This window comes from Emydura macquarii, unplaced genomic scaffold, assembly GCF_026122565.2.
Source record: "Emydura macquarii macquarii isolate MOO-44397 ecotype Brisbane River unplaced genomic scaffold, CSIRO-AGI_Emac_v2 contig_1254, whole genome shotgun sequence".
Lineage (NCBI taxonomy): Eukaryota > Metazoa > Chordata > Testudines > Chelidae > Emydura > Emydura macquarii.
The window spans coordinates 2,251,533-2,264,927 of record NW_027131391.1 but is presented as its reverse complement, the minus strand read 5'-3'; the positions used below and the strand labels follow the sequence as shown (position 1 = coordinate 2,264,927).

General features: G+C 44.0%; 2 protein-coding genes across 6 annotated transcripts in view; both read right to left on the bottom strand.

The window, feature by feature from the left end:
- The window catches only part of SPPL3 (signal peptide peptidase like 3), a 113,654-nt gene extending 112,554 nt beyond the window's left edge, over positions 1-1,100 (bottom strand). Inside the window, exon 1 of the mRNA XM_067550079.1 lies at positions 735-1,100. Coding sequence (XP_067406180.1) covers positions 735-757 — 23 coding nt within the window. The 5' untranslated portion in view covers positions 758-1,100. The remainder of the gene's footprint in view (positions 1-734) is intronic.
- A 3,762-nt stretch (positions 1,101-4,862) lies between these two features.
- The window catches only part of CUNH12orf43 (chromosome unknown C12orf43 homolog), a 35,914-nt gene continuing 27,381 nt past the window's right edge, over positions 4,863-13,395 (bottom strand). For 2 of the 5 annotated variants that reach the window (XM_067550070.1, XM_067550075.1), the window contains exons 7-8: positions 8,835-12,654; positions 4,863-5,674 (exon numbers count right to left, since the gene is read on the bottom strand). The gene's annotated coding sequence lies outside the window, so the exon portion shown is untranslated. Of the gene's footprint in view, positions 5,675-8,444; positions 8,552-8,834; positions 12,655-13,395 lie in introns of all 5 variants that reach the window. The other 3 variants (XM_067550073.1, XM_067550071.1, XM_067550072.1) reach the window with 3 other exon arrangements.

The following is a 13,395-nucleotide window of genomic DNA, read 5'->3' as shown; positions in this document are numbered from 1 at the left end:
ATAAAGTATAATCTTATTGTCAATACATGAAAAAAACTCTGTCACAGTCTTATCAAGTCACTTATTCTGATCCAGATCTGGATTTAGAGCTAAAGTTAGGGAGATTTAATACCCAATATCTTTTAAATGCAGAAAGCGTGTTCCCCTCCTTATTCTGGGCCTAAGAGGAGCTTAGGGTATTACCTATAGCCATGAACATGCCCAAATAACCTAAAAGGACCTCCAACTGACACAAGAGGTTGAGAGAAGAGCACTCAATGTTTATGGAGAGGCCTACTGATGTTTACAGCTGTTCAAGGGGGTAATGTCCGGTCACTCCCCAGATCCTCACAGCCCATTGTTTCTATGAGCGCCCGTGCAGAATGAGCGCCCAGCCCCGCTGTTACAGGTTCACCCCAGGGCAGACCCCGCTCCCCATCCACGGCATCCCACGTAGGTGCTTATACCTTCCATTCAGGGATCAACTGGGCCTTACAGCCCCGTCTCGGAGCCGCCACTCCACCTCAGTGGAGAGATGCATCGCCAGCTCCTCGCCCACCCGTCCCCAAGGACGACACCTGCTCCCCCGTTCCCGCTCACAAGCCCGTCCCCAGGGGCCGTGTCCTCTCATACATTCCCCCGCGACCCCGCACAACCCTGCGCCCAGCCCATCTCCGGGTCCGGAGTCTTCCCTGCCGACCCTCCACCCGCGGGCCCGGAGCCGCCTCCGCCGCCGGCCTGGTCTCGCTGCTCACCAGGAATAGGTCTGCTCCGCCATGGCTGCTGCGGGGCGGCGAGCTGCGCCGGGGAGGCCAGGCCCCAGCTCCTTCTCCTCACTGGCTCTCCGGCTCCGGGGCTCAGTGGCGGCCCCACTGCGGCTCGCGGCCCAACATGGCGGCGGCGGCGGCGGCGGCTGTAAGGAGGGAGGGGAGCGAAGGGGTCCCCACCCGACGAAAGGGGCTGCTCAGTAGCCACGCCACAAGGCCGCGCGCGGGCGCCAGAGACGGGCAGGCCTCATAGCCGAACAGCGGCGGCAGCGGCCAGTCTGGGGCGAGGGAAGGGGGAAAACTCCGACTACGGCGGGCTCCAAAGGCGAGGCCGCGCGCTCGCTCGCTTGCTCAGACGCCGCGCCGCCGCCGCTGCTCGCGCACAGGGGGTGGGGCCTCTGGTCGCGCGGGTCACGTGCCCACAACACGCTCACGTGCCGCCGCCAGCCCACCCGCGCAGTCGCAGTACGCAGCCTGACGCAGTGGTGCGGTGCGTCCGGCTCTGTCGGTTCCCTGCGGGTGCGCTCCTCCCGCGAGGAGAAACATCATAGATCTGTCTAAGGGGGGGAAGGGGTCCGACCTGTTCGCTTTCTCTGCGCACGAGGTCATGGAGTGGTCTTGCCTGTTTATTCTCTTCCTCCCCCCCCCCCCGAGAACTGGGGACATGGAGCCTTCGAGCGGGGCGTGTCAGCCATTCACTCCCTCAGCGCTGGGGACATGGAGGCTTCCGGGGGGGGGAGGGGGTGTCTGAGCCGCCATTCACTCCCCCCAGTGCTGGGGACACGGAGCCTGCCGGGGGCGGTGTCTCCTTCGAGGACTGTGAGAGAATGTATGTGAAACACACGTACAGGGACTGTGGGGTGGAGGGGGCGGGCCTGCATGCACACAGCTGGTCTATTTTTGTGTACAAAGCCCAGACTTCCTGGGGGGAGGGGCGCCAAGGGCCCGATCCTGCAAGCCCTAACTTAGGGTCTTAGGTCAGACCCTAATTTCATACAAAACTTTATTTCTGTTCCCTCTTTTACATACACACACGTGTATACATATTGAAGCCGTGAAAACCAACTGCTTTTCCCATTGCTGTTTCAGTTTCACCAAATGCCTGTCACTTCACTGTGCTACCTCTGAGGAATAAGCTTGTTTGTTTTTCAGATGGGGGCAGTTGATAAATATGATGTCCTTGGTACAATTATTCTGAAATTTTAGAATTCTCCTTTAATCAAATTCCCTGGCATGTTTCAGAAAACTGACACAGACACATCCTTAACTTTTTCTTTAAAAACAACAAAGAAGATTAAAGAAACCAGAAGCTCAGGATTCTTTTTGGAAAATTTGCAGGGGGACAAAAGAACTTTCACAATGTCCAAAGTTGCTGAGACAAAATGTCAAATGGATGTGTCAGTGTAAAACCAAATACAATATTAAAACCATCTGTCTGGGAGAAAACTTGTCACCTGTTGATATGACTTGCCACTTCCCTCTGTTCTATCTAGTGCCCTTGACAAATCCTGAATCCTAAGAGTGATTGTGCTTCTGCTGAGTACAGCTTTGAGCCTTGATCGCAAAAGCTTTGTTCACTCAGGCAATCTTTACTCCCTGTTACTTCATTAAAACTACTCACCCGAGTAAAAATTTGCAGGTTCAAGCTCTTGGACATCAGTCCAGCCTTGCAGTATTTTTCACTATTCTTTTTAACATGGCAGAGAGTAAGGCGCTAGTATTAACTGACAGGTGGCAGTATGTAATTGCCTTAGAGATGGAGAAGCTCCACCCAGGCATGGAATAAATAGCCCTTTTAGTGTTCCTTTAAAGTACATGCAGAGATTCCACTCATTAACATAATGTTAATTATTGTAATTATAGTATTTTTCTTTCTGCCACTGTCTTCAAAGAGATTTACTAGGATGCTGGAGCATTCTCCTTACATGCCACATCTACACACACTTAATCCCTCCTGAAGTGGGACAGTGCAGTATCAGGACCTGTGTTACTTGTTCTTATTTGGATAGGATAGGATTCGGGATCTATAATTTTGTCAGTCATTTATTGTATTGAAACAAAGCAGCTTTATTTCAGGAAGCTGATCTACAGCTAGAGAACAGGATTGGGAGCCAGGAACTCCTGGGTTTTCCTCCCAGTTCCGTTACTGCCTCTCTGTGTAACCCTGGCAGAGTCACTTCACATCTTCATGGCTCAGTTTCACCATCACTCAAATGGGGATAATACTTTCCTACCTCACAGCGGTGTTAGGTGGACTGATTAGTTAATTACAGTAAAGCTCTTTGAAGAAGGAAAGTCTTATATTAGAGCTTGGTGTTATAATAGGTATTTGTCTTTCCTGTGGGGAGGAAGGAGCACCAAAGATACCTGTACAACTAAAACAGTGCTTATTTAATAAGATGACATTTGGGGCTTGTTTGAGAGCTCCTCCTTCTCTGTCTGTCTGTCCCCCTAAAGTACCACTTATTTATGCCATGAAAACAATGTTAAAAGATGCATCATAGCCAATGAAGTGTGAAAGGTCATTTCCTCCTCCTCTTTCCCTCAGACGTCTTGCATTAAGCCAGTCAACCCTGGGATATTGCCACACTTCTACTTATAGATCTTCTGCAAAAAAAATTTTCAGCCCATGGTATCCTGACCAGGAGAGGAAAAACCACAGAACAGCTGATCTAAGCTTGTGGAAAATTGGTACTACCAAATATGAAGTAGAAATACTTGAGGCTCTTGCTCAGCTTTCATTCACTATCAACCCCAAGGTGCAAGATTGTAGCAGGTGGAGGCCCCAGTCACCACTGGAGAGTCAGAGTACAATCATTCATCAATATCCAGTAGCAGCACAGATGGGAGCTAGTTGTGCTGCCACTGCTGAAGAGATACTGGGTCTAGGCATGAACACAGCCCTTCTCTTTACCCCAGCAGGAAAAGTTTGGGAGGCTAATACAATGTTTAGTGCTCATGTGACAGTGCCACATGGCATGGAATATAGCATGCTCCATATTAACAACTTTGTGGTGACAGCCTACCCACTGGGGTGGGAGAAGCAGGGGATTTCCCCTTTAAATCATCCCTGGTTGGTCACCTTGCAGATTCCTTCTTTCTATTTAACATCACATCTCCATCTGCTTTTCCTTTAACTCACTCCTCAAACACACATATATACCCATTTCCGATACATTTTCTATCCCCACCTCAGCATGCATGGGAGAACAATTTGGGGAAGAGGTGAGACAGATGGAGGAGGTGGTCACGTTCAAAATCTTGGGCTATGGAGCTTATAGCCCAATCAAATAGCTTTGCAGGGAGCCCAGATAAGCCCTGCAAGACAACACAGCGGACCTCTCTCAGGGAAAATCATTTTCTTTTTCCCTGAACAGTCTCACTCTAAATAGCAAGTCACTATGACCAGAACGGAAAACAGAAAAATGTGACAGTGAGGAATTTGGGACTTCTCATTCTACTGCGCTGCAAATCAAGTTTTACTGGGAGCAATTCCCACCACACCATGCATCAGTTTGTTCAAACAATTTATTTTCACAAGTCTTTAAATACAAGTAGAGCATAATCACTATCTCTATTCCACTATCAGAGGGGAGCGTAAATCAATACTTCAACTACTTTTCAGTACTTCACATTGGTTTCCTGGACTCTTCTGGGGATGGGGCATAAAACAATGAGGTCTGATCTACACTACATACTTAGGTTGACCTACGGAAGTTTAGGTCAACCTAATTATGTGAGTGTCTACACTACACTACGGTCTTGTTCCCACCAATTTAAGTGCCCTACTATACTGACATAACTACTCCACCTCCATAAGATGCGTAGGGCTTACGTCAGTGTAATTAGGGCAAGGCAGTGTCTGTGTAGACACTGGGCAACTTACATGGGCTGTTGTTGGTTGTTATTCTTGTCAATTTCACAGCTCCACAATGGAGGAGTAAATTGACAAGAAAGCCTGGTAGGCTCCCTGCTGTAAACCCCCACACACCCAGCTCACAGCTCAGGCTGTCACCCCAGTGCAGGTGGGTGGCTCCAGCTACAGCCCAGCAGGCCCTAGGCTCCCAGCCAGGCTGTTGGTCAGGCTCCCTGCTCCCACCTGGGAGCCCTGCTGCCCCCAGTCTCCCAGATTCTAGCTGGCAGCCATCTGGGCTCCCTACTGGGAAACCAGCTGCACCCAAGGTCCCTGCTCCTCACCTTACCCAGTTGGAACCAAGATCCCCAGGAGAGAGCTGGGGGCAAATAGGTTTCTGGCAGGGAGCTCCACATGGAATTGAGAACCCCGGCAGTAGCCAGGCTCCCAGCAGGGAGTGGAGCTGAGAGTCCAGGAGGCAGCTGGGCTCCCAGGGACAGCACCATGCAGAGCTGAGACCCAGGGCTCTCAGCCCCCCACAATACCCCCTTAAGTCAGCAGAAGTGCTCCTAGTGAGGATGTGCACCACCCACAAAGGGAGAAGGGCAGCATGGACATGAAAATCTGCAGTTATTACTGCGGTGGCTGTAAGTTGAGTTTGTAGTGTAGACATGCCCTTACTCTGGTATCCACAGAAGAGCAGCACACATGCTGACCACCCATGCTGAAATGGTTTCTAATTCTACAGCCTTGCAAAACTCTATTTATCCCATTTGTTTGATGCCAAAGTGATTTTACCTGATGGGCAATTAACGTATCATTAGATTTTCAGCAACAACATAGTAAAAGCAGGCAAGTAGACTTTGTGTCTAGGCCAGTAAACGTTCATGATGATTTTGCAGGCATGCTCCAGCATTACACAATAACACTGCGATCAGTTCACAGGGCAGATTTATTCCTTTCTGCAGATCCAGCACGCACTCACTCTTAGCCAGCTGTGTAGTGTGGGACATTGCTTGCATTCCCCAGATTATTTTCTTATCAGACATCTCTCTTTCACAGAATCTTCTCAGACCTGTAAGAGACAGAGAGCTTTATTCCGAGTTTCAGTGATAACAGAGTCTGACATTACAATCTCTCTTCAAATGAGCTGAGCTGCATTGCGCCTTGAACATACACTGCTGCCTAAACCTGTCAGAGGCATTTCAGTGCTGGCAGCAAACAAAATAAGATTCTTCGTTATCCCTGGTTGCATAAGTAGCTCCCAAGGCTCAGTAAGGTAACCGCATGGGAGAAAATAGGTGGTAGAGAGGAAGCAGATAACACCACTGACAGCACAGAGTCCTCCCTCATCAGCCACAAAGGTTGGTTTTTATCAGATGTCAGTCTAACAAACCCAGTCCTGATTCCTCACTGATGGAAATAGAGAGAAGAACAGAGTGGCCTAGTGTGGAATGACCACGTTGGAGATAGAGACATGACAGAAATGGTTGTCAACTCTTTGGAGGTTTGGGAGGAGTAGAGAGGATGGAAATGAACAGGGAAAGACAATAAAAATAAAAAATCCAGTCTTAGAATTTAACTCAGAGCTGCGATGGGTTCTTCTCCATCCAAGATCTTAATATGAATGCCAACAGTGCAGATGGTTTAAATGTGTGCCTGCTTTATCCATGTGGGTGAAAGGATGGCATATTTGTGTGCACATGCTCCCCCTCCTCCTAAAGAGAGAGGAAACTAGAGATGAATAAGACTTGTAGTTCATCCCCTCAATCTCGCCAAGGCCAGTGCAGGATCATTCCCTATAACATACTTTCTAATGTTTTGTCCAGCCTAGTTTTAAATGTCCATTGGTCTTCAACTATTTCCCTGGAGAGATAGATCCTCGGAGAAGAGGCATTAAAACACCCATTTTCTTGAACTGAACTGCCCCTTGTACAGGGTGGAGAGGGGAATTAAAGAGGCAATTCAGTGTCTAAATTAAAGAGATATCTCCTGCTTCCTTCTTGCTTGACAAACATTGCTCTTCTGAGGACAAGGATCCAGGTTCGCTACCTATCAAAAATTAGCTGTTTACTCTTCCGCTCTACTACAAACTAATTTCCCAATTATGTATAATAATAATAATAATAATGTATTTCAGTGCCCCTTCCATCCACTTAGGTGCTCAGGGTCTATACAAATAGCTGAAATGTAACCCTGTAAAAAACCAATCAACCAACCAACAATATCCAGGATTTCTCACAATCCCACATGGTTATTAAGGGTGAGCTCCCAGGGCACAAATCAACATCATCATCATCATCCTTTGCCCTTGTAATAGTCCCTTTTCACAAGTAAAAGGGGGATTGGGAGGAGGAGAACAGCTTCCCTATCTGGGTCGGGGAAGGGGAAAGGGAAGTTACATTAATTCATGCCAGTAAAGTACTGCGACACACACACAGCTAGAGGTGTAGGGACTACTACCCTATTTTTACCTTGCTAATGTCAGTATGGCTATAACATTAATGGAACTATATGGGCTCCCTCTGGTGGTCTTTTTATTATAAGAATATTTGTGTTTTCTTCCATTCCTAGATGCTCCTTGGAGCCATGATGTGGCTATGTCAGCAGTTGACTTTGTCATAGAAAACTACTATATTTATTTATCAGCACATATAAGAAGAAGAATTGAATAAGATGGATGTAATTCAATACAATGGTTACAATTTATTTTATTGACAGAACAAATCAGATTTTATGGTCCTGAATTTGCTCTCAATTCTACTCATGCAACCCTTCTGACTTAGGAGTAGATGGCCATAAAGAGCAGAATTCAGGCCAAGACTCTAAAATAAGGAAAATGCCTATATAGCACCCTCCCCCGAAGTTGTACTTTCACGTAGTGGCATTGATTGCTAATCCACAGCTAACTGCTTTATTAAATATTCTTTGCAAAAACAGTAATACTGGAATGGCTAATCAAAAACAGAGCATTATTTATGAATAAAGTAGAATGCCTCATTCAAGATATAGGAGACACACCTTGGCCCAAAAGCCTGTTAGGAAATGCCAGCAATTCAACACTATAAGACAACCCTCATGAACTGTACTGTCTGTCCTGTCCACTGTTTAGGAGGGAGTGAAGGTGACTATTTATTATTATCTGAAAGTAGCATGCACAGAACTTTAGGAAGGCAATGTCATTTTTTGTATTATCTCACTCTTAAAAAAATATATGTAGAAGCTTGAACCTAAAATCTGTTTCCATCTTGATTTATTTCTCCTTTATGCATTCACACTGGTTTGTTAATGTAAAGTTGCTTATAAGCACTGGGTTGAGCAAGCGTCTTTATTATTGTAAGGTTGCTCATGTTATTTTGTCATTGAACGGTTAATTTGAAGCACTGGGCTAACTGTAACTACATTTATTCATAAATGCGGGGAGAGGAATAGTGAATTAATTTTGTACAAAAAATAGGCATGGAAAACAATAAAATGGATGTTGCAAACAGTTACAAGAAAAACAGACAGGGATCATTTTGAGTCTATGAACCTTAAAAGCTTCCCTCCATTAGTAGAGCTACAAACATCATGCAAGACATGATAACTTATTTAGGCTGTAATGTGAACTGAATCAAGACATTCACAACTATCAGTTACTTCAACTAAGGAAGTTCATAAACACTGAACATTTATATTAAACAAGAACAGTGATGCAGGAAAAAACAAATCATCATCATCCAAACATGCATTATTATGGCAAAAGCTGCCAGGTGACATGCCATTAAGTCACAAGAATCTCTGCTGTCCAAATTTGTGCCACTGTACATTTTAGTTTTTGTTCTAGTAGTAGGACTGTAATTTACCTGGGAAAAGCACTGTAGCCTCCTCCTTTAACTTATGCCATATCTATAACATCCTCATGGGATACTGCAGCAGTTGCAATAGTCAGAGGTACCTGATCTAGCAATCCCTTAATTTAAAAAAAAAAAAAAAAAAAAGTGCTGCTGGTGAGGTTGTCAATGAGGCATTTTCCCCCTGTCCTCTTGCTTCGCAGTCTGATAGAGCCAATTTGTCAGCTGTCAGGAGACATTGCAAAGCTCATTTTTTCTCTTAGATTATTCAGGAATGGAGGATTTGAGGTGAGTTATTATTTTATGGGGTTCTGAACTGTTTACCGATTTATCTGTGATTTGATAGGATTATGTTGGGGAACAGCTTTTAGGCAGTAACATTTTTATATTAAGAATGCTTACCCTTTGATTGTTTTTTAAGTTATTTGTCCAGGCATCTGGAGTTTAGAATAGGCACCTCTAAAAGATTAAAAGTAGTATTTGGAACCAATTTGGTTCCAACTGGTCTTCAGATTCAGCCATTCTGTAATTTTTCCATGTCTGGAAGTTGGAAGGGAGACCAGGACAAGCTGGGAGATGGTTTCTGGGTGCATCAGAAAGTTTCATCCTGTGGTTTTAAAGAAAGATTATTGGATATTATCTTCCTCACTTGTATCTTTCAGTATTGAGCCCAGATGTTGGCTCCTATTTTCAAGAGCAGGCCCTTCTCAAGAAGGAACCAAGAAATCAAACATGTCTAAGCTTAGGTGGCGTTTAGCAGAAATGGCAAGACTTCCTGGACAGGTGTGTTGTTGCCCAAAGTACTCAATTAAAGGGAAACTGCTGTGTAATACAGAAGATAATTCTATACACTGCACAGAATAGTGATGTCATTACACTACCCTACCAAAATAGGGATTTGAGAACTGAAAACCCAGATATATGCATGGAAGAGCAGGAGACTTTTAAAGTAAGTCCTTAAAAGATAAGGTATATTTAAAAAAAAACTGTGCTCAATCACTGTAACATTAGCCTTCCCCACTTCACAAAAATATAGAATGCACATTGTATTATCTCTGAAAAGTAATAAGGTTTTGTGGGATTAAATTATACCTCTCCAGAGGCTCTCAGCTGTGCCTAAAATGCTGATGGCCAGTTTACACTTTTGCTCCTAGTCTATGTCAAGTCTACATCTAAACTAATAAATGCTGCACATGTGAAGTCTCCTAAGAGGTGCTAATTGCTACAGTACGTCCCACCTAAACCAACCCAATGAATAACTCTGATAATCATATCTGTCCCTGGAAAACATGAGCTGTATCCCTGAATTGTGCTCTCTGGAAACCCTAGGGGGCAATATTTAATCTTTGATCTCCTCCCACACACATGACCTCCCAAGATGGTACTCTATCTATGGTAGCCATTCAGAGAGGTAGCTCATCTCCTTTTTTCCCCCAAAAAATAGGGAGTTTCCCTAAAATATTACTTATTCTTTATTCCTTTGCTGTCTCCTGTTCATTTAAAGACTGTCTCTTAAAACTAATTAAGTTGTTTGCCCTCACAACTCCTTTTGGGAGGCTGTTCCAGAACCTCACCCTTCTGATGGCTAGCTACCTTCTTTTAATTTCCAGCCTGAATTCATTCATGGCCAGTTTTATATCCTTTTGTTCTTGTACTGATTTGCAAAAAGTAAATAATGAATCTAGACTAATCAAGTTCACCTTTGTTTCCTATTAGTTTCACTTTCTGGTTCATCTATATTACAAAGATGCTGAAGAGGAATCTTATTCTTTAAAATAAACTTTGTTCTTTGCAGCAGTAACAAGAAAAATAATAGTAGAAATATTTTATTGATGTTAGGTTTTGTAAAAAATTAACTTTTTCTAATCCCAAATTTTGGATCCATTTTGATCTACCAGTCCCACTTTTAATATAAATGAAAAATTAATTAATGGGTAATTAAAATATAATAGTCAATTTCTGTTTATGATCAGTTTCACTTTCAGACTGTTCTGTGCTATCACAGGTTGCAGTTTCTGGGCTGCAGTCATTGCAGAGGAAGATTTAAATCCAAACAAATTCCTTCTACTGTTTCTTTTTAAGATAATTTATATCAATATTAGATTTATTAATACTTACTTCAAGCTCACAAAAACCTAGATTCTAGACTTAATTTGACCTGACACTTTTCCTTTCAAAAAAGGAGTCTGGGACAATAGAAACAATGCTAGGAAGGCCCCAGTGTGAGATGGAGATTCTGGGACTGCCTCATGTCACTGCAGGAATCTTGCTCCCTCACTGCATTTTCCTACACTAAAATTGTTTTTGCTGTATCTCAGTCTCAGTCTCACTAAAGTAAAAAAAAACAAACCCTTCAGGTTCCATATTCACGGAATGTAGGAATGGATTTGTTATGGTGCAGCCAAATCACAGAAGTCCAAGTTCCAGTCATCAGCATTTGGCAATTATAGGGAGTTCAAGGTCTTGAAAAATGAATTAATGCATTACTAGTCTCAGACGCCTTCATTTGTGGACCTCAAACTGATTTACAAATATTAATGAATCAAACATCACAATCACATACCCTGAGAAGGTAGATGAATTAAAATAGTTATATAGCATTTTTCATTTGCAGAGGTTAAATTGCTTACTGATGGTGGATGAGTGTTTTGCAGATGGGAAACCAAGGTACAGGAAGGTTAAGTGACTTTCCCAAGGTCACATAGGAAACATATTGCAGAGACACAAATAGAGGCCAGCTCTCACATCTCCAAACCTTAACCACAAGACCATCCTTCTTCCTGTCAATCGGGACCCCTCTGAGTACAGATGCTTAACAAAAATCTGAACGGACATTGACCATGGACAAATTTATGAGAGCAATTGTATGACAGGGTTGCTTGTGATGGTGGGAGCAGTGCTCCCTTCTGGTTTATGTCATATGTTCCCAAAGGTCATGCTTCAGGGGTTCAAGCTGACAACCGACAGGCATCAGGAAGGGATATTTTTCCCCCCAATGTGTTCTGGGAGGATTTTTTTAATCTCCTTCCTCTGAAGCATCAGGGATGACAATGGCCAGAAATGGGAAACTGTGGGGTGGGCCAGGGCTCTGAGGTGACATTGAGCATTCTCTTTCTCATGTGTTTGACTGGCTGATTCTTGCTTATATGCTCAGGGTCTAACTGATTGCCATATGTGGGGTCGGAAAAGAATTTTCCTCCAGATTGGCAGTGACAATGGGATTTTTTGCCTTCCCCTGCAGCATATCAGTCACATGCCAGAGTTATATCTCATTTAATTATTTCTCTGCTATTACAGAGGCCTTGAGGACTGGTGCACGTTGGTCCTTCCTATTCTCTGCCAGAGGCACATAAGTTTAGTCTTCTGTGGATCAGAATACTTTGGTCTCATTTTGGTTGTTGGGTTTAGTGTGTGGGTGCTGCGTGGTGTTGGTGGCCTGTGATATACAAGAGATCAGACAAGGTCCCTTCTGGCCCTAACTCTATGACTCTAAAATTATTTCAGGTTTTAGCTAAAATGTAACCCAGGGCAGGAAACCTGAAAGAGTCCATTTACTGAGTGTTATATTTTTCCATACACAAAGAGGAAGCATGCACCATTAACCTACACTCCGAATCAGTACTGTCATTTTAAAAAACAATGAAATTACTTTTGTTTTTCCCTAAATACTGATGAGCACCTGAGACCAAACAGAAACTTTAACTGTTTCCCTTTAAATTTTTTACCCACAATCATTTGATCAGAATGTGTATTTTTTTGTCTAGACTTTCCCCATCCGCTCTGTCTGTAAATATGTATTTTGTTGTATGTTTGATACAACAAATACAAAAATCTTTTAAATAAAAATACATTTTCAGTCTGGCTGATTTATTTTAGATTAAGAAAAACACCACAAGAAAGAACAGCAGTAAAGAGCACAGAGTGCGTGCATCTCCTTTGCAACGTGCTGCAGCAACTCTGGGAACAATATGGCTGTTGTCTCTGCACACAGAGTTCCTAGAAACGTAAATGTGCAGCAACAAAAAACAAGGGCATTGCAGTTTAACAGCTACATGCATCACAGATGGGGGTTTTATAATGAAAACAAAGGTTTTCCAAACATACAACTGGGGCTCACAGTACTGGATGCTGTGCCTTTAACCACACTGAGGCAGGTTCCAGGGCTTCAGGTTAGCCATGTTAACTTGGTATTCTGCACTGTGCCAAGGGAGGAAGACTTCATCTGAAACAAAACCAACAATTAGTGAAAATCCCTGCTGAAGGGCTGACCCAACAACCCACTGGTGACTTATTGTCAGGAGCAGTCCTAGCAGTTTTGCTAGCCAGGGCAGAAAATGTTTTTGGTGCCCTTTGGAGTGGCTAAAGAAAATAAACAAACACCAAAGAAAAACAGATGGCCAATCAGGGGAGTGGAGCAAAAAAACAAACCAAAACAAAACCCCAACCAAATACCCCAGAAGTTGATGGTCAGCCCACTCCTAGAAGTGGCCCTACTTGTTATGTCATCGTAACAGGGATCCAGTTTGAGAAGGAACTTGGGCCTTCACTGGCTCAGTGTGCAATAGGACCACCACAGAGTAAAGCTTGGGAAGCCCCCAGAGAGAAGGGAGTGCCCCAGGTCACTCTGCAGCATCACCTTTGGTCCGTGCCTGGGCTCTGGAGGAAGCTCCATCCAGCCCTCCTCAGCTTGGGCCTTAGAGGGGAGCATATAAAAGGGGGACAAATGTGGGGGAGGGCTCTACAAAGATCCCTTGAGTAAATCATTACGGTTAAAATCCTCCCCTCTCTCATCCCACAAGGGAAACAATCATCCATTCCCGGTCAAGACTGCACAAGTTACAAAATCAGTATTGAGATATTAGACTATTACAAATTACTAATTTTAATTATGCCTTGTGTTAGCCAATCAGAGAAGGGACCATTAACAACATCTAGTCTGACTTCTGGTACAATGGCCAGAGAA